This window comes from Calliopsis andreniformis, chromosome 10 (genome assembly GCF_051401765.1).
Source record: "Calliopsis andreniformis isolate RMS-2024a chromosome 10, iyCalAndr_principal, whole genome shotgun sequence".
NCBI classification, from domain to species: domain Eukaryota; kingdom Metazoa; phylum Arthropoda; class Insecta; order Hymenoptera; family Andrenidae; genus Calliopsis; species Calliopsis andreniformis.
The window spans coordinates 15,048,906-15,072,193 of NC_135071.1; the positions used below are offsets into that span (position 1 = coordinate 15,048,906).

The 23,288-nt window shown below is 37.2% G+C and overlaps 5 protein-coding genes, 1 long non-coding RNA gene and 1 other non-coding gene across 15 annotated transcripts; 2 read left to right on the forward strand and 5 right to left on the reverse strand.

Moving 5' to 3' along the window:
- Positions 1-1,540: 1,540 nt before the first annotated feature.
- Positions 1,541-8,914, reverse strand: Kat80 (katanin p80). 2 transcript variants are annotated; one of them, XM_076386423.1, is made up of 15 exons: positions 8,592-8,914; positions 8,183-8,313; positions 7,739-8,083; positions 7,472-7,662; positions 7,237-7,387; positions 6,993-7,156; positions 6,810-6,931; positions 6,570-6,623; positions 5,888-6,437; positions 5,409-5,709; positions 5,149-5,328; positions 4,938-5,014; positions 4,787-4,861; positions 1,967-2,086; positions 1,541-1,687 (listed from the first exon to the last, which is right to left on the reverse strand). In XM_076386423.1, exons 1-15 carry the CDS (start codon positions 8,623-8,625, stop codon positions 1,555-1,557), a joined length of 2,628 nt encoding a protein of 875 aa, XP_076242538.1. In that variant the 5' UTR covers positions 8,626-8,914; the 3' UTR covers positions 1,541-1,554. The 2 variants fall into 2 exon arrangements, with proteins under 2 accessions (XP_076242538.1, XP_076242540.1); XM_076386425.1 differs by lacking the exon at positions 6,570-6,623.
- A 100-nt stretch (positions 8,915-9,014) lies between these two features.
- On the forward strand, positions 9,015-10,625 carry LOC143184916 (UPF0598 protein CG30010). 2 transcript variants are annotated; one of them, XM_076387513.1, is made up of 5 exons: positions 9,015-9,236; positions 9,591-9,765; positions 9,823-9,871; positions 9,943-10,163; positions 10,240-10,625. In XM_076387513.1, exons 2-5 carry the CDS (start codon positions 9,610-9,612, stop codon positions 10,483-10,485), a joined length of 672 nt encoding a protein of 223 aa, XP_076243628.1. In that variant the 5' UTR covers positions 9,015-9,236; positions 9,591-9,609; the 3' UTR covers positions 10,486-10,625. The 2 variants fall into 2 exon arrangements, with proteins under 2 accessions (XP_076243628.1, XP_076243629.1); XM_076387514.1 differs by lacking the exon at positions 9,015-9,236 and adding an exon at positions 9,248-9,407 and having other exon boundaries at positions 10,240-10,503.
- Positions 10,481-12,545, reverse strand: LOC143184915 (angio-associated migratory cell protein). Of its 2 annotated transcripts, none has more exons than XM_076387512.1 (8): positions 12,448-12,545; positions 12,106-12,331; positions 11,775-12,031; positions 11,553-11,697; positions 11,287-11,486; positions 11,024-11,221; positions 10,767-10,948; positions 10,481-10,698 (listed from the first exon to the last, which is right to left on the reverse strand). In XM_076387512.1, the coding sequence occupies exons 2-8, from the start codon at positions 12,296-12,298 to the stop codon at positions 10,626-10,628; spliced, it is 1,248 nt and encodes a 415-aa protein (XP_076243627.1). In that variant the 5' UTR covers positions 12,299-12,331; positions 12,448-12,545; the 3' UTR covers positions 10,481-10,625. The 2 variants fall into 2 exon arrangements, with proteins under 2 accessions (XP_076243627.1, XP_076243626.1); XM_076387511.1 differs by having other exon boundaries at positions 12,106-12,361.
- A 555-nt stretch (positions 12,546-13,100) lies between these two features.
- On the reverse strand, positions 13,101-13,219 carry Trnal-caa (transfer RNA leucine (anticodon CAA)). The gene is made up of 2 exons: positions 13,182-13,219; positions 13,101-13,145 (listed from the first exon to the last, which is right to left on the reverse strand). It is a non-coding gene; the product is annotated as a tRNA-Leu (tRNA).
- Positions 13,220-13,524: 305 nt separating this feature from the next.
- Positions 13,525-17,271, forward strand: Ahcy (adenosylhomocysteinase). Its single transcript, XM_076386435.1, has 6 exons — positions 13,525-13,558; positions 14,316-14,506; positions 15,474-15,815; positions 16,110-16,325; positions 16,437-16,663; positions 16,799-17,271. Exons 1-6 carry the CDS (start codon positions 13,531-13,533, stop codon positions 17,094-17,096), a joined length of 1,302 nt encoding a protein of 433 aa, XP_076242550.1. The 5' UTR covers positions 13,525-13,530; the 3' UTR covers positions 17,097-17,271.
- LOC143184321 (uncharacterized) lies at positions 14,737-15,567 on the reverse strand. Its single transcript, XR_013002757.1, has 3 exons — positions 15,427-15,567; positions 15,253-15,369; positions 14,737-15,182 (listed from the first exon to the last, which is right to left on the reverse strand). It is a non-coding gene; the product is annotated as an uncharacterized LOC143184321 (long non-coding RNA).
- A 193-nt stretch (positions 17,272-17,464) lies between the features above and the next one.
- Positions 17,465-23,125, reverse strand: Wdr59 (WD repeat domain 59). 6 transcript variants are annotated; one of them, XM_076386418.1, is made up of 21 exons: positions 22,973-23,125; positions 22,798-22,847; positions 22,589-22,724; positions 22,306-22,516; positions 22,107-22,240; positions 21,858-22,007; positions 21,535-21,786; positions 21,382-21,448; positions 21,100-21,308; positions 20,776-21,039; positions 20,548-20,698; positions 20,295-20,485; positions 20,094-20,227; positions 19,803-20,012; positions 19,598-19,724; positions 19,142-19,171; positions 19,003-19,041; positions 18,536-18,696; positions 18,216-18,469; positions 17,984-18,141; positions 17,465-17,581 (listed from the first exon to the last, which is right to left on the reverse strand). In XM_076386418.1, the coding sequence occupies exons 1-20, from the start codon at positions 23,024-23,026 to the stop codon at positions 18,002-18,004; spliced, it is 2,964 nt and encodes a 987-aa protein (XP_076242533.1). In that variant the 5' UTR covers positions 23,027-23,125; the 3' UTR covers positions 17,465-17,581; positions 17,984-18,001. The 6 variants fall into 6 exon arrangements, with proteins under 6 accessions (XP_076242533.1, XP_076242532.1, XP_076242534.1 ...); XM_076386417.1 differs by lacking the exon at positions 17,465-17,581 and having other exon boundaries at positions 17,917-18,141; XM_076386419.1 differs by lacking the exons at positions 17,465-17,581; positions 19,003-19,041 and having other exon boundaries at positions 17,917-18,141.
- Between the last annotated feature and the right edge of the window lie 163 nt (positions 23,126-23,288).

The window sequence follows — 23,288 nt, forward strand, 5'->3', positions numbered from 1 at the left end:
TTTCATATAAAAATCGGTGATAGTCCTTGGGTTGGTCCATCACGAGCGACCATGTCGCGAATGGTCTGTTGAAATAGAAAATTTTGATTGCTTTGTTCCTTACAATGATTAAAACCTATAGGACTTTCGTGACTGGTTATCGACGCTATGAAATCCCTCGTAACGTTGCGTTCGCTGGCGAACAGACGGAAAATGGAGCGGAAAACGAGAAAAGTTAAGCCGGCGAGGGAAAAAGAGACGAGAATGGAAGAAGGGGACGATGAAAGAAACGCTGCTCGTGGAACGATCGATTCGTCCCGCGCTTGAGCCAGGAAAATTTCGAGGCGATCTCAAAGAACGCCCCGTGCTCGTTTCTCCTTTCCTCCCTCGAATCCTTCGAATTTCTTATCATAAAAATAGTTGACTCCTCCAAAAACTGTCCTACAATCCGTAAAAAATAAATAAGAGGAAAGTGTAGCATCCTTTGCAGTACAAAAAGTTAAAAATGGCAAAAAGTATTCTCGTCTCCCTTTCCAATTATTATCAACCTTCCGAAATAGGTTAGGCCTTTCTGTTCAATTTACTTCGTGCGATTTCACGGGGTTTCGTATCCATATATCTACGATTAGAGTACCTCTTCTTTCTTTATCATTCGTCTTTTTTCTTTTCTTTTTTTTTATTAATGAACGGACGCAAAATGGCTCTTGCAAAAATACAATTTGTTATTTTCTCTTTTTCTGTTACTCTAGAAAAGTGTTACTACCTACTCCTTAATAAACTCCCTTATCAACGATAATCATCGTCGTTTGCTTATCCGTGATCGTTAATTAGGGTCAACTCGGCCTCGCTTCGGGATCACGCGAGACTGGCAAGAAGGCCGTCAGAATATGGGTTACATTCTTGAACGAACGCAAGAAACTCAGAAAAATTTCGTCGATCCTTTCGCTTGCGACTGCCACCGAGAAAACTGGCTATATCGAGCTCATAACCTTTTCGTATAACCCCTTCTTTAATATCTATGTGTATACAATATAGAACGAGATGTGTAGTATTACATTCACGAGGATCTGCACATCGATCCACCAAAACTTGTACGCGTTGCTCTCAGAAACGAAAATTCCCCGATCGACGAAACTTTTCCATCCTCTGTTTCCCGAAACCCTGAAAACAGGGTGACTAGCCCCATTAAATAGGGCGAAATACGCAGCCTCGACATAGTTCATCGAGTTCACGAATATCACTCATAATACATTCACGCCAACTTTTCTAAAATTTCGCCTGCGTCATCGAGCTCGTCGCGGGCGTTCAACGATCTCCGCTGCTGTTCTCCCTCCATGTTTTTCGGCGATTGGAAACGAGGAATCGAAAAGAGGCGAGGGAAGAAGGAAGAGGCGATCCTCGGTGGGCGAATCTGTCGGCCCACCGACTACGCGAGTGTAGCAACTCGAAAGAGGACTGGTGCCCTCCGCAGACCTCTGTGGTCGATGCTTCTCGACATCTCCCTTGATCTTTGTCAATTCTCTGTCAGGTGGCGACGAGTCTGGCGGCGGGGTTCGCGAGCTGCCTCAGCCGTGGTCACTCGAGGCTTCTTATTAGCACTGTCAGCTCGCGGAACGACACACCCAGCTTGCCAGGCATCGCCTGTTTCTTCAGGAGGATGCTCCTGATTGTTGAGAGCTTCTCATAGCAGGAAAGGCACTTGTGGTACCTGTTAACGTACAATTTTAATTATTATTCTGATTCAAGTACGTGATTATATTATTAGTAGACTGTGGATATTTATGCAAAGTCTTGGATACAATTTTAATTATCATCGAATACATTTAGAGAAACAGAACCTAATTAAAGGCTTGTTTCATCTTTTAAAATATTATAAGGTGTACTTAATTTATTTTGTACACTTTTATACAGTGGTGGGCGAGAAAAAGTTTAAAATTGATCTCTGTATGCAAGACTTATCTTTCATGGTTTAAATGAAAAATCTCACCGTTCCTCTCGCGACACATCCACGCCGATCGTATGAAGAGGCGCCTCCACATTCGACTTTATCACCGACGCGAAGTTCCGCAGAATCAGTCTCAACGCTGACGAGCCCACCGTTATGTACCTGAAAGAATAAAGAAACAAAGCTTCACTTCCATTGTCGTGTACAAAGCAGGACCATGCAACACAGAACGATCATTCCTGACGCCCACCGGTGTGTGTCACGCCTAGTTTGCCCCGAAACGTGTTATTAGCCCATAACGACGCCAATAAATAACGAAAGGCACGAAAGGCTTGACCGTGCGATTAGACACACTCGCTTCGGACGGCGATAAAGGGTTCGCGCGGGCTCCCGTTCGAATCGGCGAGACGAATCGCGCGAGCTGCCTTCTAAATGTTCCCTGCAACCTCGAATGCTAGCTATAGACGACCTATAAACATTTTCTGTGAGTATCAGTCCTATGAACTAACAAAATTTTTATCCAAACCAGAAAAAAGTGGCCCTAAAAGAATTTTTTTATTTGACTTTAATTTTTTTAGTTTTTTATTTTTGAAAATTTTGTGGGAAGTGAATCTTGAATGAAGAGGGGACATCGATCGACGGATCCAAAGTCCCAACCCCTTTAACACTGGCACGAGACCTCGAATCGAATATTCATCGGCTCGCTTGCTCTTTTTTTCTCACGAGGTCGGGAGCTTCCTTCGACCAGGACGAAAGCCATGACAAACGAGCCGTGAAAACGGCGAACAACTATATGCAAACTGCCACTGCGTTACGCCACCGAGATGTGTATATTTAGCCAGCAATTTGCTGGGCGGATTCACCCTTTCGACGGCTGTCGAACCGTGACTCGAAATCACCGTATCAGCGCGGATCCGCGACGAGTCACGCGGAGATTCGGTGACGCGTTTCGAGCGCGAATTGTGTCTACCTCGGTCAGCAGTTCATTGACAGAATTGTGTACTGTTTGAAATAATTAGGAGACTGATTATTAGGTATCTGAAAGCATTTCCAAAGAACAGAATTGTGGCGTTAATTGGAGCGATTCTATAATCCTACTTTTTATTTCGAGCTAATCGTTCCCTGTAACAGAAGGGGGGAAACGGTTCAACTTGACTGTTGAGCCGAGTGATTGTGGACAGCAGCTGCTCAGCGACTGGCAATTAGTTCGAATTCACTTTTATGGTATCGAGACAGTGGATACAGGTTTCACGACCAACGACCGTGAACGGGCAGCCACTAGACGTGGAAGGCTGGATATACTATTTCAATATGGACACAGATAATATAAATAAGAATTCTCCTGATAAGATGAAGTTGAAATTTTTATTAGAGCCTGAAGAATCTTAAATCTCTTCCACGACTGCTAGAGTCATCAACTATTCAATCTTTCAATGCTTCAGCTGTGTTCTAATAATAGCAGTGACACGTGCAAAAAAATAAGAAACAGGAGATACGATGATCGTCGCAATAACGAATACGACAGCAATTTTCCAGGCTGGTGACTTCGAATCACAAACGGATACGCTATTATTAGATCGTGTCACGATTGGCCTATCGTTAAGTCAACGCATGAGAAGGTTTTAATTCAATCAGGCAGAATAGGATAGATTAGATCGCGCATACTCCATTGAAATAGAATTCTCAGCACCTGCGCGATACTTTAATTACGCAGTCTGTGAAGTGATTTATGAGATGAATAGGTGAGCAGAATTTATGATACGTCTGCGCGCGTAATTAGAGGAAGACTGGGGCAGGAAGAAATGGATAATCGAATGCCCACGTGAAAGGAAATGCTCGTTTCTCGTCACGACAGCGCAATGGCAACAGCTTGTAACTGAGCGACGAGATAATTGCATTGTTCCAAGCGTCAGTCGCACGCGCCGCTGAATTCTTCCTCCTTTTTTCTTTGAACTGCATCGGCAAACAATTCTTTAGTACTGACCATGACAGTTGCACTGCTGTAAATAGCATTTAATATGCAATGAGCTTGAGCACCTAGAAATTATTAAATTGTGTAACAGTTACAATCTGAAAGCAGGAACAAGCAACGAATTCAGGAAAGAATGGGAAGACCTTTCTGAATTCGATGAAGGATGTGGAACACTTCCTACGTCGTCATTAATATTCATGATCGTCTGTCAGACAACAAAAACGAAGGAAAGAGGATTTGTACTAAATGTCCATGAAGAGTGTGACAGCATATGCGTATTTTCAGGAGCTTCAATCACGCGAACAATGCGCATCTCGACAGCGACGAATCGAGGCTCGAATTTGCATCTGCCACTGTCTTCCATTGTCTCGGCTAATTTCGCGAACCCTCTCTCTCCGCGTCGTGTTTCCCCGTTCGGCTAAATTAGCCATTCCCATAGAGGCGTCAGCCACGTGAAAAGCACCTCGACCCCACTCGAAACACCCTGTTTGCTCGCGCGCTCGCGTGCGCTCGGCTATTCGAGAACTCGCCCCTCGTACAGAAAGGGGTGTCTCGATTTTCTTTAATTCACGGACCGTGTAGTGTTTCACGTTTAAAACGAGGTAACGTTAGACGATGATACGCTCTAACAGACACGAAACCATGAACTTATACTATTGAATTTTTATCTTAATTTTTTTCAGAAAAAGCGATAGAGAAAGTAACAGGTTTCTTAGAAAGTTGTGCAGTACAATTAGTTACAGAGTTTTATAAATTAGTTCGTGAGGTATTATCGCGCTTATTTATCTGAATTTAGAGAGTTAATAGCTAGATAATTATTTTATAATTACACATTTCAATTTATGTGAACTTGCGAGCCACTGTATCGTAAATATGATTAATGTACTTACATTTCGTATTTGCTTTGAAGGAGGTCCCCGATTGGGCCAAGTAGAGAGTTACAAAGATCCAAGTTCCATAAGATTCTGAAGATAAAACAATTATCAGTGGAAATCTGGTACTGAGAAGCTACAGCTGATATTCTTGAAAAATATTACTTACGGTTTTAGAGTGAGGATTCCCAACAAATCCACGATAACCGAAAGATCGTTCATCGCCACAGCAGATTCCACCGCAGCCTGAAAATGTAAAAATTCAATATTTTACTTGAAAATTTACTTTTTACTTTTCATACTACTTAGAATATCAGTAATTCCATCACGCTATGTTTTACAAAATAACATTAAAAGAATCTTTCAGAGTAATACAATACCTTAAGATCCTTATTGTGCCAGAGAGAATAAATAATTTGCAAAGAACGATGACGACTCGTGAGCACTGCCATCATAGATTCATGGCCACGCATCATGCTGTTCAGAACCTCAGCTTCCGACATTTCATTCAGAACCCCAACTGGAGGATACCCGAAGGCAGTAGAACTTGCATAATGATTCTATTAAAACAAGCATAAATTTCTATCAATTTTAAGCTCTAAATTTTGAAGAAAATCCCATAGAAATTCACGAAACTTACAGGTAGAAAAGTTTCAACGTCCAAACCGTAAGGTTTGTCAGCACTCATGGGAACGAATTCCTCCTTCTCTGTGTTCTCGACGTTGGGCCTCAGTTGAGATGCTCGTACGTCCACCTTAGGATTCGGGGGCACTTGAGCTTTATTCGATTTCTTCGCGAACGTGGTGGTAGTAGTAGAAGCGTTGCGCGCAGACAGCGACGTTGAGGTAGCAAAGTTTCTGTTTAGTGATGTGGACCTAGATTGCGCAGAGTTCGGCCTGTTTAGCGCAGGATCGGAGGGGCTGTGCCTTATACTATTAATTCTGTAAGAATATTCAGCATTATGTCTGTTACTATCCACTATCGCGCAATCAAGTATTAGGTTGTAAACTAAATTTCAGCACTATTGTGAAGAGCTTCAACAATAAATTTAGCCATAAAAATTGTTTAGTTTATAACCTAATAAAACAGAACTCGAAGAAGGAATCAATATGTACTTACTGTACCGGATAATCGCTTTCATAACCCTGTTCTCCGTCCCTACAACTACTCTGCCTTTTCAAATAATGTTTAGGAGAATCCGGGCTAGGTGCTCTATTCTTTAGCTTTCCATCGTCCATCACTGGAAGAACAGCAGCCATTGGTGCCACACGCGGCGTCAACGTAGAGTTCGACCTCTGCGGGCCCAAGGGCTGTGGAAGTGTCCCTAAATCGTTAGTAGCACTGGTTTTCTTCCCAGGGAGCGGTGTAATACTCTGTCTGAGAGGCGGAATAGACGCGAGGTTCTTCGATGTCCTGCCAAGGCCATTATTCATTTGGAGATTAGCCTTGATTTGGCTTGTAGACGTGATCGCGTTTCTTTGAACTGGTGGTGACGATTTTATCGGTTGAACACGCACTGGTGCAGGCTTCGTCAGGGATAACGTTGGTGCTGGTGGTGGTGGAGACGAAGGTAGCGATATGGGTGGAGCTTCTACTGGTTCCACCAAATTTATTGTTAAATTCGACATTGAGGTAGAAAGAGTTTGCAGTATCTGTGGCTGCGTAGGATCTGGAAAACATAAGAATATTGTCACCGATGTAGAAATATTTCGTGGAATTGCATGCAGACATTTGAAAGTCAACATTCGTGCAGTATTGTCACAAAAGGAGGATAGGGAAGTTTATTTTACATGGAACTCACCTATTTCTTGAAGCTCTTGAAAAGCCTCAGATTCTGGAGGTGGAGTGCGAGACACTGAAACACATCGTGCAGAGCATGCTCATTCACAAACCATATGGCATAACATTTAACTTTCAGATGCATTTGTAGTATCAAGCTCGTGATTAGAGGATGGGCGAGAGTTAGAAATGAAGTAGTATTCGAGTAGGTTAACACAATCACTCTTGCAATGAAGTATAAGTTATATTATTTAAAACTCACGTGCTCTGTTCGGTTGAAAAACATTATGATATTCTGTGACGTTCGGTATATCGGCATACGTTGCTTCATCTTCTGGGTCGGTTCCAGACTTATCTGCCTCTTCTATTGTTCGAACATCTAGTCTGTAAATAATGTATCATAGTTACATAAGAACCAATATTAAAATCTTTTAATTCAACTTACGTGTGTTTCTTTAATCCAGGCGGTCTTTCCCTAGAAAAGCTTTTCCTTAAGGAATTCCCATGACTAAACGGAGAACCCGAGGTCGATACTCCCCCTAGTGGAGCGATTTTCTTTAAATCACACACATACAGAACAATATTTGCTGTGTGGAAACTTGCACCGATCTAGAACATTTGTAAAAACAGGTTTTAGCTGATAATACTATCACACATGTACCACTTTCTATAATATACTGTAGTCATACCAGCTGGTTCTGAGCTATTGCTATATCCTGCACTTTACTCCAGCCAGTTGGAACTGAATCTAATGTTCGTCCAGGTTCCCAACCAAAAACCTTTAACACATCATGGCAGCCAGCAAAAAGACACTCTCCACCTTGACTGAAATAGAGGCACCTGACCAGAAAATAAAATATATTAAAAATATATAATAGACAGAAATCTGTGACAATACTAATGTGTTACATATGAAATACTTACCTTATTGCTGTAGAGTGGCTTTGCTCTGTAGAAGATACAAGTTGAAAGGATTCCAAGTCCCAAAAGTGAACTGTTCTATCTGCACTGCCACTGGCTAGTAAAAATTCATGGGGATGAAATTCCACTGTTGTTGCTGGACCTCTATGCTCAGAGAATTCTTTAAGTTGCCTACCAGCCCTCAAATCCCACAGCTAATTGAAAAACCAGATTACCTTTAATCAATGTTAACTAGTACTATTATCAAGCTGATGCTGAATCAATACAAACCTTAACCATTCCTTCTTCTCCTGCACTAGCAATCCACTGACCATCAGGACTGAATTTTAAACTATTCACCATTCTATTGTGCCCTTTGTATGTGAAAATACAACCTTTTCTCCTGATATCCCACAATTTAATAGCAGTATCCAAGCTCCCAGATGCCAATAACTCTCCATAAGGATGAAAATCCATACAGCGGATTCCTGCTTTGTGTCCTGTTAATGTGCGAGCCAACTTGGCATGTTCCAAGTCCCAAATTTTTAATGCCCCTGTCTGCGAGCCAGCGCATACTAAATCTTCAGTTTGCCCAAATCTTACACATTCTATTGGAGTGGTATGGCCACTCAGGCTCTGGAAACAATAAAATCATACCTCAGCAATCAATAACTTATACCTAATTTTTAATATAATAAATAACTTTGATAAAGATTCTTAGATAGATGAAAATACCATAATACAGTTCTGCTTTCCAACGGCCCATAGATTCACCTTCTTGTCATCGCCACCAGTGACCAAAACGCGTCCAGACTTGTGACCGAGTGCCAGGCAATTGACATTGGATGAGTGGGCAACAAAATCCTCTGTGCAGAAAGGAAACAATGCTGTCTCAAATGAATTAAGAATGATGCCAGCTTCTGATGACATTACAAGGACAATGCATATTCCATTTAAGGTAGGTTATAACCATAATAGGAAGATGCGACGAACAGTCGTACGTGAATCGCGTCGATCGATTTGTAAACACGAATTGTTTACCCGTATCGGTCGGAAGAGCGGCGTAAAGGTATTTGTTGTACGGGGACCAATCGACAGGAAATCGAATAAATAGCATGCGGCAACGACTGGGACGATCACTTACGGAGTTTCCATGATCTCTTCGTGGACGAAGCCATATTCCGGGAGCGCAGGATCGCGTTGTGCACGACTTATTTGGCAACGACAACAATTTGAGATTTCAGCTCGCGGATGCAGAATTTTTTTTTGCTCGAATTAGTGGGTAACATTTTTACTTTATTGTTATTACTGTCGGTACGGCGACGATCGTTCAACGAGGCGGCAGCATCTCGCCGCGGTCTGGTCCTGAAGGCGATCCTTTCCTTGAATTTTCTGCCCGTTTTCAGAAACCGTTCGTTCCACCTCTTCGTCGTATCTCATTTCTTGAATCTGCCTGTCCGTGGGTAGCGCGACCGAACTAACGTGACGTTGAGAAATATCGAATGTCTGTTTCTCTATCGAGATATCACGTTCCAATCGATCGCACCAGATGTCACCAGCTCCTCGGTCGATCGAATTCGACCGTGGCAAGTGTCAAACGGGATCGATGTTTCGATTTGGAAAAAAAAAGTGACTTTGCCGTGACCCTTTAACTGCGTTATTAAAATATACCGCTTTATTACGTGATGTGCAGGCGTTACGTTGCGCGTGACATAACGATTCTTTCACGAAGACGTAGTAGTAAATATGCGAAAGTGAGGTTATGATTCTTGTATTTGTACAGGAGTAGGTATGCAAATTCAATTAATTTATGGTAGGTTTAACTGTACATGTCCACTTGAGAGTTTTCTGTAGTTACTGTTCTCAAAAGTACTCACAAATAGTGTGTACATTCACTAATTTAACTTTCGAAAGCAACTCGCGATAGATGTACTTTCAGCTGGATATGTGTCCTGATCTTGTAAGTATTTACTGACATAAGTCCTCTGTATTTGTATACCACGAAGTGTATTTCCTCAAGGCAAATTGATTGATATCATTTTTAATTTTGAAATTTGATGAGATCACTTGAAACATGAATCATTGCATGTTTTTAAGTCATTAAACATTCATGACACATAACATTGTTTTTTGTTTATTACAGCTTTTGAGAGAACAGTAAAATGATTTCAATATTGCCATTACGTATATTCCCAGTTGGAATTAGGAGATCACTTTACTCCAAAACTTTTAAAAGACACTATGTGGAATATGTGCAAGGGCAGTCACCAGAGCCTAAAGTCAGAGAGTACTTCTACTACATAGATCACCAAGGCATGGTATATTTTGTAAAAAAAAGAATTTTATTATAATTCTACAGATTTGTATTGTTTTAGCTGTTTCTGGATGATGCTCGTATGAAAAACTTTACATCATGTTTCAAAGGTTTGCATAGATATTATAAAAGTTTTGTATTATCTTTATATTTTTATATCACATGAAAAATGTTATTTTAGATAAAAAATTTTTGGCATTTTTTTTCAAGCGCTTAAAGAAAAATGACACTGGAAGATATGTAGATCACTTTCCATATGTTTCTCTCTGTGGTCCAGAGAGAAATTTTGTCAGATGTGATGATTTGCCAATAGTTTTTACAAAAATTGTACAGAGACAAAATTCTGAAACTGGAGAAATGCAAGATTGGTTTGGTTATGCTCATGCAGAAGAATTATTAATAGTAAATATAATTTCAGTATTATAGAAAATGACTTTGTAGTTATTTTGATTTTTAATAGTAATTAAATTTATCACAGGTGCCATTTGAGCCAGAGAAATTATATATGAATGTGCAATCAGGAAGGGTATATCATCCTGCACCAGAAAAAACAGGAGGAATTGGTCTTGTGAGATCCAAAATTGCAATTGAACTTAGTCCATTCTTTGACTTTGAAAAAGGGGAAGAATACAGTCCTACTCATTTTACGTGGAGGAATAAAAGATACACTTTGGATTCCGAGTGGTGTAAGGGTAAAATAATTAAACCTATGGAATACAAATAAATAAACTATATTTTTAATTAAAAAAGGAAACAAGGTACATATATATATATGTATGTATATGAAGAACTTTCATAAAATGTACATATATCTTAGATAGTAACAAAGATTTTATATTTTTTTCATCTATGTAATAAATTACGTTAAGTTAAATATGAAATATCAAAAATTCTGGCTGTTGTATCATCCGACGTTGTTAATGCCTTTTCTCCATTTCTAAAAAAATATTTTTATAGTAATGGTCTCTAAACAAACAGGAATACCTTTAAATGACTTCAACTTACTCTGATATATATAAATCAAGTATATCCGCGGAATGTCCTGTGAATGATCGTATGCACTGACCAGTTTTTGCATAAAAACATCTAAGAACACCATCTAATCCTGCTGAAAACAGGAGTGATGTGTTCCCCTTCCATACTAGTTTGTATACACCGCTTTCTTGATCTATTTTTTGTCTGAGTACCTAAATAGTTTGAATAAAAATCAATACTGCAAATTGTTAAATATGGATATATATAAATAGAGAAAGTAACGTTACCTGTTTTGAGATATCCCAGATAAATATTTCTCCATTAACTGTACCAGTTGCAGCAACTTGGAATGTTGGATCTTTGCAAAAAGCTGCTGCTTCTACCCAATTAGTATCACCATTTCTTTCGCTGCCAGCTGCATCCTCATTAGTGTCTGCTATATTATTTTGCTCACCATTTTTAAGGTCTTGTAAAATCGAAATTATCTAAAAAATTTTTTATCACATTACTTGAACATTTCTATTGAGTATAAAAAAATAATTTTGATTACCTTCCCAGTGTTTGCTGTACTAATTATAGTTTTTCCATCTATAGCTGCTGAAAGGACCAGATTGTTATCTGAATGACAATCGAGATTAGTTATAGTAGAGGAATGACCCAATGGGGAAGAAATTATTGATAATACAGAAGTCGTTTTCAAATCTATTATCCTAATAATTCCATCCTCGTAACCCACTGCAATACGTTTTCCTGAAAAACGATGTTTGATTGAAATACAATTTGTGGAATGAAGAGGACAATATGAAAAATGAATACCATCTGGAAATAATGCTCCAGTCTCTGCCCTACAACCATATCCTTGAAAAACTTTGCAGTCTCCTTCAGGTACTTTCCACATATATATTTCTCCATCAACAGACCCAGCCAATAAAATATTCGCAGCTGTATGCCACTTCATCCACTGTTGTAACAGAAATCATTTATCAATCTGTGGTTACTAACCACAATTTAAAGTTCAGTTATAAAAATTAAACTAACTGTTGCATCTCCCATGTTGTAATCCCAAATTTTAACTCTGTCAGCTACTTTCCACATTTGTATCACACCACTCATATCTCCAGTAGCCAAATATGATTCATCAAAATTGAATTCTGAGAAGATAATACTATCTTTGTGTCCCGTGCAATCAAGAACAATTTCTCCAGATGATGTGTCCCAAATGTAAGCTTTGTCCTCTTCTCCTCCCGTGGTAGCCAATTTTCCATTCTTAGACAAAGATCCACAGAACACGGAAGCTAAAATTAGACAAAAAAGTTAGAATTGTTTGAAACATTAACATTATTTCAAGAAATAAAATTCTCTGAACCACCTTTGTGACCAGTGAACACACAGACTGCATCTCCTTTTTCTGGAGAATCCTCTTCCATTGCATCTTCATCTCTAACGTCTCCAGTATCATACACGTCTATTACCTCTTCTACATCACCTATATATACCAGATCCTCATCTTCCATTTGATTATTCATGTCTGGAGATGATGGAGGTGTATCTTTCTGTGTCATCTGCCTTCAAAATTGCCCAATAAGTCACGTTTTCTAAAAGTATTGCAAGTATATTTGCCTAGACTATAAGTAAAACAAGACATACACTGATAGTAATCGTTTATAGTACTCTGAACACAAAGAAATAAATGTCTTTAGTGAACCTTTACCTTTGGTTGAATAGTAAAATCAAAACTTGCAATTTATTTTTCGAAAAAGTCCAAAATTCAAACACTCGTCAACAAAGTTTTCGATGCGTGAACACCAGCTGATTTGGAAATCGCGTGCTATTAGAAGTATAGGGAATTTTCAGTCTAATTTGTTGGTATTGATACTTGTGGACTTAACCTAGTGGCGACATCAATATAAAAACTTAAGATTTATTTAGTTACCATTTTTATGTCGCATCCAACGTTATCGATTTTGACCTAATTTATAAATGAAAGTATTAAAAATGTGGTACATACAGTAAAACTCGTTTATCTGGATATCTGAATACTCAGAATATTCATTGTAACTCGAACAAGCATTCAAAACTCGAGTGTGAAATCTATCGCTAGAGTATAGCGTTTCACTATGTCTAGATTTTAAATAAATATTTATTTTATTAATGAAATTTTGAATTAGGGAGACCTTTGTAAAAGTTTTTTTAATTTAAAATCTTAATATCTAATTTAATTAAAAATTTTAATATAAGATATTCCTAGATTAGGTACAAATATTTATTAATTTAAATATTCTTTTTTTAATCAAAGGAATTGATTTTATTTAGAGCTTAGTGGCATGTCATTTTCTTAATTTCAAACGTACATTACAAAAAATTTGTCAGAAGTGGGATTCGAACCCACGCCCTCAGAGAGGACCAGAAAGCCCTGAGTCAGTTTCGAACTGACAAGGTATGAACCTTGAGTCTGGCGCCTTAGACCGCTCGGCCATCCTGACATTGTGTGAGAGGGTATGAAATTTTTTGTATTGATATCGCAATATATAGCGCCATCTGCTGGATAATACACATACTAAATATCTTTTTCCCACCAAATATTCGAATATTTTTGTCACGTGATAAGCAAGTAGTCACGATCTCTAGCGGCACTGTTCAAAGCAGAATATTCGTCGCATTCTCTTTATGCTCAGTTTTGCCGCAAACGTATCCGAGGAAACGTGCTCCGTTCGAACCTCCGCATCGCGTTCCATAATTTGAATATACAAGTTAATTTAATTTTCGCGTATTAGTTCCTTCTCAATCAACAAGTATGTCTTCGAAACCTGCGTTCAAAGTTGGTAAGTAATAGAATCACAAATAGTTTTTGGAGTCATTTTAGCTGAGCACGTGGTCATTTTGCAGTAGAATTCGTAACCTCCTTCTGTGGCTTTTAAAATATGATTCTTAAAACAGCAGGCATATTTGAATTGTTCGAAAGCTAACGAAATACCGCTTAAGAAATACAAGACAGATTCAGTGTACCACATATCGCCGGTATAAACATTAACCTACACTACTAGCCCTTTAAATTGAAGAATTTCTTTCATTTTATATTAATGTTTCATTGCTTGTATAAAGATTAATAGAGATGTCTAATATAAAATAGAAATAATAATCTTGTCTCAATATTACATTCGAACAAAATAACGAAATACAAGAAAATATGTCGTAATACAGCGTTGATGTAAATTCTTCACGATCTTAATCGGCTGTTCAACGTCACGAGAGTTTTTACTAACCGAATCTCTATAAGTATTCCACTCTACCTTAAGCTGGAATTCAAAACTGAACTCTGAATTCTCGAGTATCCGAATTTGAATCGGAACACTCGAGTATTTGGATTTCGATTCGAGCGTAATTAGATTCGAATTTTAAATCCAAGATTATTTGGAGCACTCTAGTATCCGTCTTCTATTTTCGGTATTCAAATTAAGCGAGTACTCGAATACTCGATTACTCGAATTCGATCAAGTATCCGAGTACTTAATAAAGAAGTCAAGGAGTTGAAACATCATAGATAATTGATTAAAATATTGAATACTTTCGTCATTGCAGCTGACTTGTCTCTGGCAGAATGGGGCCGAAAAGAAATTACTTTGGCGGAACAGGAAATGCCAGGATTAATGGCGATCAGAAAAAAGTACGGACCTTCGAAAATTTTGAAAGGCGCACGCATTTCTGGTTGCCTGCACATGACAGTACAAACGGCGGTTCTTATTGAAACTCTTGTTGAACTTGGAGCCGAGGTAAAAAACACATTTTCATTTAGCGATCATATATGCGGATAATATGTTTTTCCAAAATAGAATCTAGTTGCATGCAGCTTTTTAACTGATGAAACTAACGTTCAAATATTAATTATCTATACTAATGCAATTTTTCGTTGAAATATGCGAATTTTTTAATATTTTTATTAAAAGAAAATCTGAGGTTTCAAAATCAAGATATTAAAAAATCAAAGTTTTTTATTTTTAACGTTTATTTCTCACATTACGTTTCAAATTATGTTATGCTGAACAAAAATTGAATGTAAAGGAATGAGTAAATTGACGATTCGTTTACATTATTCGAAATCGGAGTAAAAAAGCAAGCAAAGAGATTGTAAAAGCAAAAATGGTTTACATTAACATACGTATACGCGTTTATCTCGTAGATCGTGACCTTGCAAGACTGTATTAGAGACACTGAAAAGCTTTCAAGATTTTCGTGAATAAAGTTCTCGGTTGCATCAGATAAAACGAGTAACTGAACGTTATTGTTATACACTTCATTCATAGACTGTTTGTATTATGTTTCTTATATGGTGAACTTTTGTGATGCAATGAATATACTTTTCACGCAGTACTGCGATATTCCAGCATAGAAGTCAACATTCTTATCATTGACTAATAATCAGTCACCATTAATCATTATTGAGACTTGCTAGGGGGAAAATTTTTATCTTCAGCTACATCATCAAAAGAATATATTATTTTTTTAAAAAAATTCTTACCAACTTATAATAACTTCTTTCGTACCATAAAATTTGGGTATAACACAATTTTCTCCAACTCTCATGGAAAGACATTCATCAATATAACAGCTACTGAGGCGATATGTACATTTATTACTAAAAATGAGAAAAATTATGAATTCATTGATCGATATGCAATCATCTGATACTCACATGATTGAAGTTTTTGAAGTCTGGCATCAATTATATTGATTCATCAGGTTCAGTGGTCATCCTGCAATATATTCAGTACACAAGACCATGCAGCCGCCGCTATTGCACAAACAGGAGTTCCTGTGTATGCATGGAAAGGTGAAACGGATGAGGAATATCTCTGGTGCATTGAACAGACACTTGTTTTCAAAGACGGCCAACCGTTAAATCTAATTCTTGATGATGGTGGCGATTTAACTAATTTGGTTCATACCAAGTTCCCAGAATATTTGAAGGATTGCCGTGGTGTTTCTGAGGAAACCACCACTGGTGTGCACAATCTTTATCGTATGATGAAAGAAGGCACCCTCAAGGTCCCTGCAATAAATGTTAATGACTCAGTAACAAAGGTTTGTCAAAAACACAGCCACTGGGTTGTCAGTTCTAAAAAAAGAAAAAGGAAAAGAAAAAGAAGAAAAACATTATTCTACTATGTTATAAATTACTGCAAGAGATTCTTGCAGATTTTTGCAGTAAAAATTATCATGCTAGAAACAATATCAATTTATTTAAAAAAGCTATCTGTTTAATTAAATACTGACTGATAAATAAAAATCTGCAATAATTTCTCCAGTATTCTGAGGTAATCATATCTCTACTAAATTTGAATTTTATGTAAATCAAGATACCTTCTCATTGACTAGAGTAAATTTGACAATCTCTATGGATGCAGAGAGTCATTGATTGATGGTATCAAACGAGCAACAGATATCATGATTGCTGGAAAAGTTTGTGTGGTGGCTGGCTATGGAGATGTTGGTAAAGGCTGTGCTCAGAGTCTTAGAGCATTAGGAGGTCGTGTTATAATCACAGAAATTGACCCTATTAATGCATTACAAGCTGCTATGGAAGGCTATGAGGTGATTACTGAGTCTTTAAGATAGACTGCCAGGATAACAAGATCTGAATTGAGAATTTCTTTTCATTTCTGAAGAATTGCAACAGAATCTGAAAATGAAAATGTACTTTAGGTAACAACAATGGATGAAGCATCAACCAAAGGACAAATATATGTCACCACTACAGGATGTAAAGATATTATAGTGGGTCATCATTTTGTGAACATGCCAGAAGATGCTATTGTTTGCAATATTGGTCACTTTGACTGTGAAATAGATATTGCTTGGCTCACGAAAAATGCAGTTAAAAAAGTTAACATTAAGCCCCAAGTAGATAGATACGAACTGGAGAACGGCAGGTAGATAGCATTACAACTACAGAATTTTTAACTGTTCTAGAAATTTGATTAGAATGTGAATCTTACCTTTAAATTTAGCTCCTGCTAATTAACTAGAATCTTTATTTTCTGTTCAAATTCGATCATCCATTTCAGACACATCATCGTCCTCGCAGAGGGCCGTTTAGTTAATCTTGGATGTGCCACAGGACATTCTAGTTTCGTTATGAGTAATTCCTTTACGAACCAAGTTCTGGCGCAAATAGAATTATGGACAAAATCGGAATCCTATCCGATCGGCGTGCATATGTTGCCGAAGAAATTAGACGAAGAGGTCGCAGCATTGCATTTGAGTCACCTTGGTGTGAAACTAACAAAACTGACAGAAGAACAGGCTAAATATCTTGGTATACCTAGGGAAGGACCTTACAAGGCTGATTATTATCGATATTAGTTATGAGCGTCTAAAGACTTTCATGTACTTCTATATACGATGGATAAAATAAAAACGCAACATCGATAGTGTTTTTATATTCAACTGACAGTCATTTGTCTCTTATTCGTTTGTCTAAATAAGTGAAGCATTATTCAATTGGAATATTAACGTTGTACTTTATTGAGAAACAGCAAGATCGGAATTGTGTGTTGCGCTGTGTTTGTAACAGTTAAATGTATTTTTAAATAAATTTAGTTTGTCTGTGAACATAACTCACTCAAATGGCAGAGAAAAAAGGCACTGTTCCGCCATTACAAGTTCATCCTTTGATAAGAGTATAGTATCTAATTTAAAGATTGAAATGTATTAATACGTATCAGGTTTATATCTTTAGACAGTTAGATGGGCCGCTTTACTTTCCGGAGTAGTTTTCGGTATTGTTCAGCGAAGAAAATATGCAGAGTTAGAACGAATCTTTCGACAGGAAGAAGAAAGAACTAGACCTGCAAGAGAAGCGCAAATTGCTCTTGAAAAACGTCTTCGCAACGAGGGTATATTTGAATATTTTTTGTAATAAGGCGCGTTGTTTTTTACAAACATATTTCTTACAGCTGATATGAGAGAATTGGAAAGAATTTTTCTTGGGACTGATTCGTCTAGTCAGTCTAGTGATAGTAGTAATGAAACAGAAACAGTTAAAGAAGAAAGCACATTTAACGATGATGGAAACTCAATTTTGGAGGAAAATGAAACAGTAACAGAAGATGGCATGATAGAAAAAATTGTAATTCTTCCACCAGATGAAGAAAACAAAAATGATTCTTTCTAAACTATAGAATGTATAAAAGACAAAACATATTTATTAATCTCTCTTAACATGTATCAATATTATCACGATTATTTACAATTCTCTATCCTTTTATTTACATCTTCAAAAGAGCAGAACTTTCTTGTAAGCAATAACATCCACAGCCTGTCGGACACAGTGTCTCATTAGCAAACCATGCTGCCAAGTGCTGAGCATGTCCTCCATGACCACAAAATATACAGAAGTTACTTGGACCTGACAACAAATTTTGTTAACACTTTTTCTTAGTAGAAACAAAATTAGAAGCATGTAGTTGATATTCAACATACCTCTTACAGATATGTGACAGATTACACATTCTAAGGCTAGTCGTTTACAACTTGTACATTGAGGACCTTTATTAACTTTACAACACATTTGGCATTCACTTTGAAATTCAACACCTCTGTGTGTGTCTAATGGAGTTGTGCTTACGTGTTTTAATACTTGTGCACGAGCGTCCAACAGACGCCATCTGTGCAATACTTCAGCGTATGCTTTTTTGTAGCCATCGTAAAGTGTAGTGTGCTTTTCATCAAGTAACCTGTGTATTTGAATATTATGTTTCATCTCTTAAGTAAGGTATTTAAGCTTATTAAAATTTATATACCTAATATTTTTCACGGAGTCACCGAACGTATCTTGAATCAATTTCAAATCGTCAAGGGAATCAGACCACGAATTGGACCGATGTTGCTTCAAATTTTGAAAGTTCCATCCTTCTAACGTGGTATCTGCTAGATGAATCGTATGGTATGGCGAACCACCAGGCTAGAAGGATATATTTAACACTACATAAATTACAGCTCTATTTGAAAACGTTATATCCACATTATAATTACAAGATTCAATATAATTGACAACAAGCTAAGAGGCATTATGTCTTATCATCACTTTTTGCACAACAATATTTGTCTTCTGTGTAAAATTAAAACATCACAACAGACAGTACATCACATACATCGATTAAATCACTACAGATACTTCATACAATTTTTTATAATTATTGATCATGATAAAAGGCAATTAAATAACGAGTTTCAAAGTTTGGCATTTTAAAATCAAGCATGGCCAAACCTGCATGCTCTGTGGCATCACGACACTTCCACTCCGATGCTGTAAGACAGTAACATATATCACCATGATAGAGAATCCTAAGGACCAATAATTTTTTAAACACACACAATCTTACAAAAGTTTGAAAACCATGCCTTACCTTCAACCACCATTTTCCTGTAGAAAGCCTCTATAACAAAGATAACATCGTATCAGTTACCTGATAATTTTTTGGGGTAATTATATTATTAATTTTTCATATATACAATATATACATATATGTACAATATACTGGAAAGAAACAACAAAAATGCAGCTCATATAATACATTCTATCATAATACGTACTATGATATATTGAAAGAATTCATGCATCAGGAGAAAGAGGTGTGTAATAGATATGAAAGATGTGATATACTGCATTTTAAGATCAATATCAAAACATGAATTACAGTGTAATAGATAATGCTTGAAGATAATCGCAATATGTTTTATACGTTTTACGAACAGAAGACAAAGCATGATCAAGACACAACGTACTGATTAATGATACTATATACAAGTAGTATTGGTGCTAGATCATGCTAAAAGCTTGTAAATGAATTTAACATACTTACACTAACATTAACAGACTTGCTACTTAGCCGCGTCTGTGCTACATCTGGATTTTCCGAACGAGAACTAAATGCACAGCTCAGCATTCCTGCCATTTGAATATCTGACTGATTGGCATAATGCTGTATCCTGAAGAACAAAGCATAATTTATACGTAATGTCATCATAACATAATATTAGTTACAAGGAATTTTTCGTATTACTTACAAGGAATGAATTAAATTTTGACCAAAAGGATGTAATGGCCAAGGAGCATCGATATCAGGCGATTGGCAAGGGTTTTGTCCAACATTTGAAACAGGCTGTGATATCACAAGAGCGGCTAGACACCATGCCTGAACCAAATCAGGGCGTTCCAATTGTGCAGCAACATTTGCGTTATATTGGCACATCGCTGGGATGTCGGTTGTATTAATGCTGAAAGTATAAATTGAAAGACTATTACATAAAAGCGGCATTAAATAAAAAGCATGATATAGCGAAGGCACTTGTACGTACACATATTTTTCTGCAAGCTCTTTATTGACGAAAAACAATGACGAAGCATCATATATTATTACCATAAAGTGGTAGTTTTTACAGCATGATCTGTGATTCATTCTGATGTTATTGTGCAATCCACGGCTCATTTTCTGTTATAACATTATGAGATAAGTGGGCAGTTCTTTCTTATGTTCTTGTAGAAATATATATACTTACACGCTCTTGAAAATAGAAAGAACTAATAGGAATACTGTCGTTCGATTGTACGTAGGAGTTTGGATACATATGCATAAAATGTTCGCCATTACCAATTCCATTTCCCAATGCAGAGAGAGCTCTAGGTGTGCCCTCAGGTTTCACTGACGATCTTCTGGTATATGAAGCACGACCAAAACATACAAGAATACCTATTGAAACATTGAATTGAGTCTTGCGTACAAACTTGAGATATTTTACCATGTTTACATACCCACGCAACAAAATTTGGCACCAGACGTCCTTGGAAATGGTATATAAGCGTCTTGGTAATTTGTATATAAGTTAGAGGAATTCAGAAAATTTACGTTATCTTGAATGTCATATCCTAGGTGACTGCTTTCATTCTCGTCTTTTTTACACGTCTGTAGGAACAAAAAACGCGTTAGACATTATTATAGACGAACAACAGAAGGGCAAATTGAAAAATAAATTCTTTTACTTGCTCCAGAGTCGTAATTAATTGTCTAAGACATGGTTCTAGACACGATCTATTTTTCTTGACACGTTGTTGGGCAGTTTGTTTTAAAACTTTTAACAGTTTCGTCATCGTTGTGTTGTCAATCGTTGTTCCAGGACAGAACTGAAACGTGGGTTGAGCGCTGTTTGGATAATTTGCAGGGAAATTCACTTTTAATATTACGTTGTAACTTTTATTGGATGCTGTTACAGTACAACTACGTTCCACAGCATCCATTGCATTGACCTAGAATAACGAAACGAATTTTCTTTCATGAATTTCTTGGTTTATGTTTTCATATTTTACCTCTATATTTGGTATGTTCATATTTATTAAAGAAAATTCTTGTTGCAAGGTTTTCGGTTGCGTGGGAGATGATATTTCTTTAGTATTTTCAATATGTGTTTCTGTTTCTGGATTGCTCGTCGGTTCATCCGTTTTTGTCGTTATGCAATTAATTTCACGATCATTTTGATTGTCATTCAGCTGCAGTTGTTGAACGGACTGCAACGTTCCTACATCAGTAATAAATGTATTCGTTCGATGAAAATGGAAAGTTTATTGTATTCACAAATAGAATATACATACTTAGATTATTATCTTCAGAGTATTGTGTATAAATAGATGTGCTATCGTCTATGCCGTGTCCGCATAACTAAAAGAATATTGTTTATAATAGCTTTAGCATGAAATGGTAAGCATTGTTTGTTACATATAATACAGATTTATGAAAATCCATACCTTTTTCAAGAAAGAATCAATTTTATATATCCTAAGGCATTGATCCTTTGACCAAGTAATTAACTCAAAGTCACTATTTTCGCTATATGAACCTACTTTTCTATGTCTCCATTGAAACTCAAGAACAACATCAGTATGCCCTACAAATGTATAAATGGGGGCACTCAGATTTGTAGTATTCCATAATAATAAACTATTTTCTCCCCGCCGTAATTGTGGTACTACTATCGTTACAAGACCTTCTCCAAATGGCTGCAAAATTTTGGAATCATTACATAGCTATAAATAAACTTCAATTTTATTGAGTACTACATTATCATTACCGTGTATCTAGCTCTCCAAACTGGTGAATTTGTCGTTAAAATACTTTCGGCTCTACGTGGATTACTGATATCAAAAATCTTTACTGTACAATCTTGACTAGAAGTAGCCAGTTGATTTTGTTGAAATGGGCACCAATCTAAACCATGTATCTAAAATAGCTTTGGTGTTTATAAGTTTCCTACTAAACTTACAACTAACTAAAATAAATGAACATTAAAGCAATTTTATTGAACCACAGTAATATATACTTTTGTTAGATGAGCAGCTATGTACTGCATGGGGCTGTTTCCTTTTCGTTGATCCCATATCTTAATATCTCCATCATGTGCTGTGGCCAAGATATTTGAAGATAAACTATTCCACTGTACCTGAGAAGAACCCGCTGCAAATTCAATCAAACATATACACAAATATTTAGTAAACCATTTCTTAATTTAGAAACCTTACCAACTGCAGACAAGGATAGAGAAGGTTTTCTTTGATCTCTGATGTCCCAAATATGAATGAATGTGTCTATACTGCAAGAAGCAAGGATATTTGGCTCTTTGGGATGCCAATTTAAGTCACTCACTACTCGTGTGTGAGCTTTAAGATTATTTATTTGTAAATCATGGCCACCCATTTCAGCAAGAGACAATATCTCAATACGTGTATTACTCTAAAATTGAAAGCTAATCAATTACACCTGCAAAATACACTCAAAACAAGTGCTGTGCTTTCTATTACTAACCGACACTGCACACAAATGAGAATTCAATCCTGTGGGATTCCATTCTGCAGAGCCAACTTCATATTTACTCTGTCGCTGAAACTTCTTTAAATTGTCTACACCTTCATCAAGATACTTCAGTGCAAAATACCTACGTCTGTCATAAAAAAGTTATAAAAAGCATGAAAAATCAAAATAAAAAAGAAAAGCTTCTGCTTAATACAAATTACCCAGCCAGTAAGACATAATTGCCAGTCGCATCCACGGCCATAGTATTAGCCTGCAAAGTGATAAAAATGTTTTAACAATGAGGAACATTCAAATGTTATTGCACCCAAAATCAAAGTGCAGATTCATCATAAACATCATCCCGTAAATATGATTCTGTTTCATATAGCAGCGTACCTGCAAATCGCGGTGTTCCGTGACCACATAGTCGCTGCCCCAGCGTTTTGACATTTTACCAATAAATTCGAATTTCTGTCACCATTCTGCAAGGTTAGAATTAAACCGAATCCACGGAGCAAAGTCAAGCCGCGTACGCAATCACACACATACGTGTCAAGCTTCACACACAAAAATCTGTGTAACTGATGTGCGAGGCACGCACGTAGAATTGTGTGTGTGGTCTGTCGAGCGCGCGCTGCACCGCGTCCTACCCTAACACACTCTTATCGGCGGTTCACAATTGGTCGAACAGAATCACGTATGTACCCTCCCC

Coding starts and splice junctions, on each gene's coding strand:
- Wdr59 (XM_076386418.1), bottom strand. CDS start 23,026: ATGTCAAAACGCTGGGGCAGCGACTATGTGGTCACGGAACACCGCGAT. Junction 21,040..21,099: donor TGAACATACCAAATATAGAG/GTAAAATATGAA, acceptor TCGTTATTCTAG/GTCAATGCAATGGATGCTGT. Junction 19,172..19,597: donor GCAAGTCTGTTAATGTTAGT/GTAAGTATGTTA, acceptor TCTTTGTTATAG/AGGCTTTCTACAGGAAAATG.
- Ahcy (XM_076386435.1), top strand. CDS start 13,531: ATGTCTTCGAAACCTGCGTTCAAAGTTG. Junction 15,816..16,109: donor TTAATGACTCAGTAACAAAG/GTTTGTCAAAAA, acceptor CTCATTGACTAG/AGTAAATTTGACAATCTCTA. Junction 16,664..16,798: donor TACGAACTGGAGAACGGCAG/GTAGATAGCATT, acceptor CATCCATTTCAG/ACACATCATCGTCCTCGCAG.
- LOC143184915 (XM_076387512.1), bottom strand. CDS start 12,298: ATGACACAGAAAGATACACCTCCATCATCTCCAGACATGAATAATCAA. Junction 12,032..12,105: donor TGTGTTCACTGGTCACAAAG/GTGGTTCAGAGA, acceptor GTCTAATTTTAG/CTTCCGTGTTCTGTGGATCT. Junction 10,699..10,766: donor CTTGATTTATATATATCAGA/GTAAGTTGAAGT, acceptor ATATTTTTTTAG/AAATGGAGAAAAGGCATTAA.
- Kat80 (XM_076386423.1), bottom strand. CDS start 8,625: ATGGCTTCGTCCACGAAGAGATCATGGAAACTCC. Junction 7,388..7,471: donor AGCCACTCTACAGCAATAAG/GTAAGTATTTCA, acceptor TTTTCTGGTCAG/GTGCCTCTATTTCAGTCAAG. Junction 1,688..1,966: donor GATGTGTCGCGAGAGGAACG/GTGAGATTTTTC, acceptor GTACGTTAACAG/GTACCACAAGTGCCTTTCCT.
- LOC143184916 (XM_076387513.1), top strand. CDS start 9,610: ATGATTTCAATATTGCCATTACGTATATTCCCAGTTGGAATTAGGAGA. Junction 9,766..9,822: donor ACATAGATCACCAAGGCATG/GTATATTTTGTA, acceptor GTATTGTTTTAG/CTGTTTCTGGATGATGCTCG. Junction 10,164..10,239: donor ATGCAGAAGAATTATTAATA/GTAAATATAATT, acceptor AATTTATCACAG/GTGCCATTTGAGCCAGAGAA.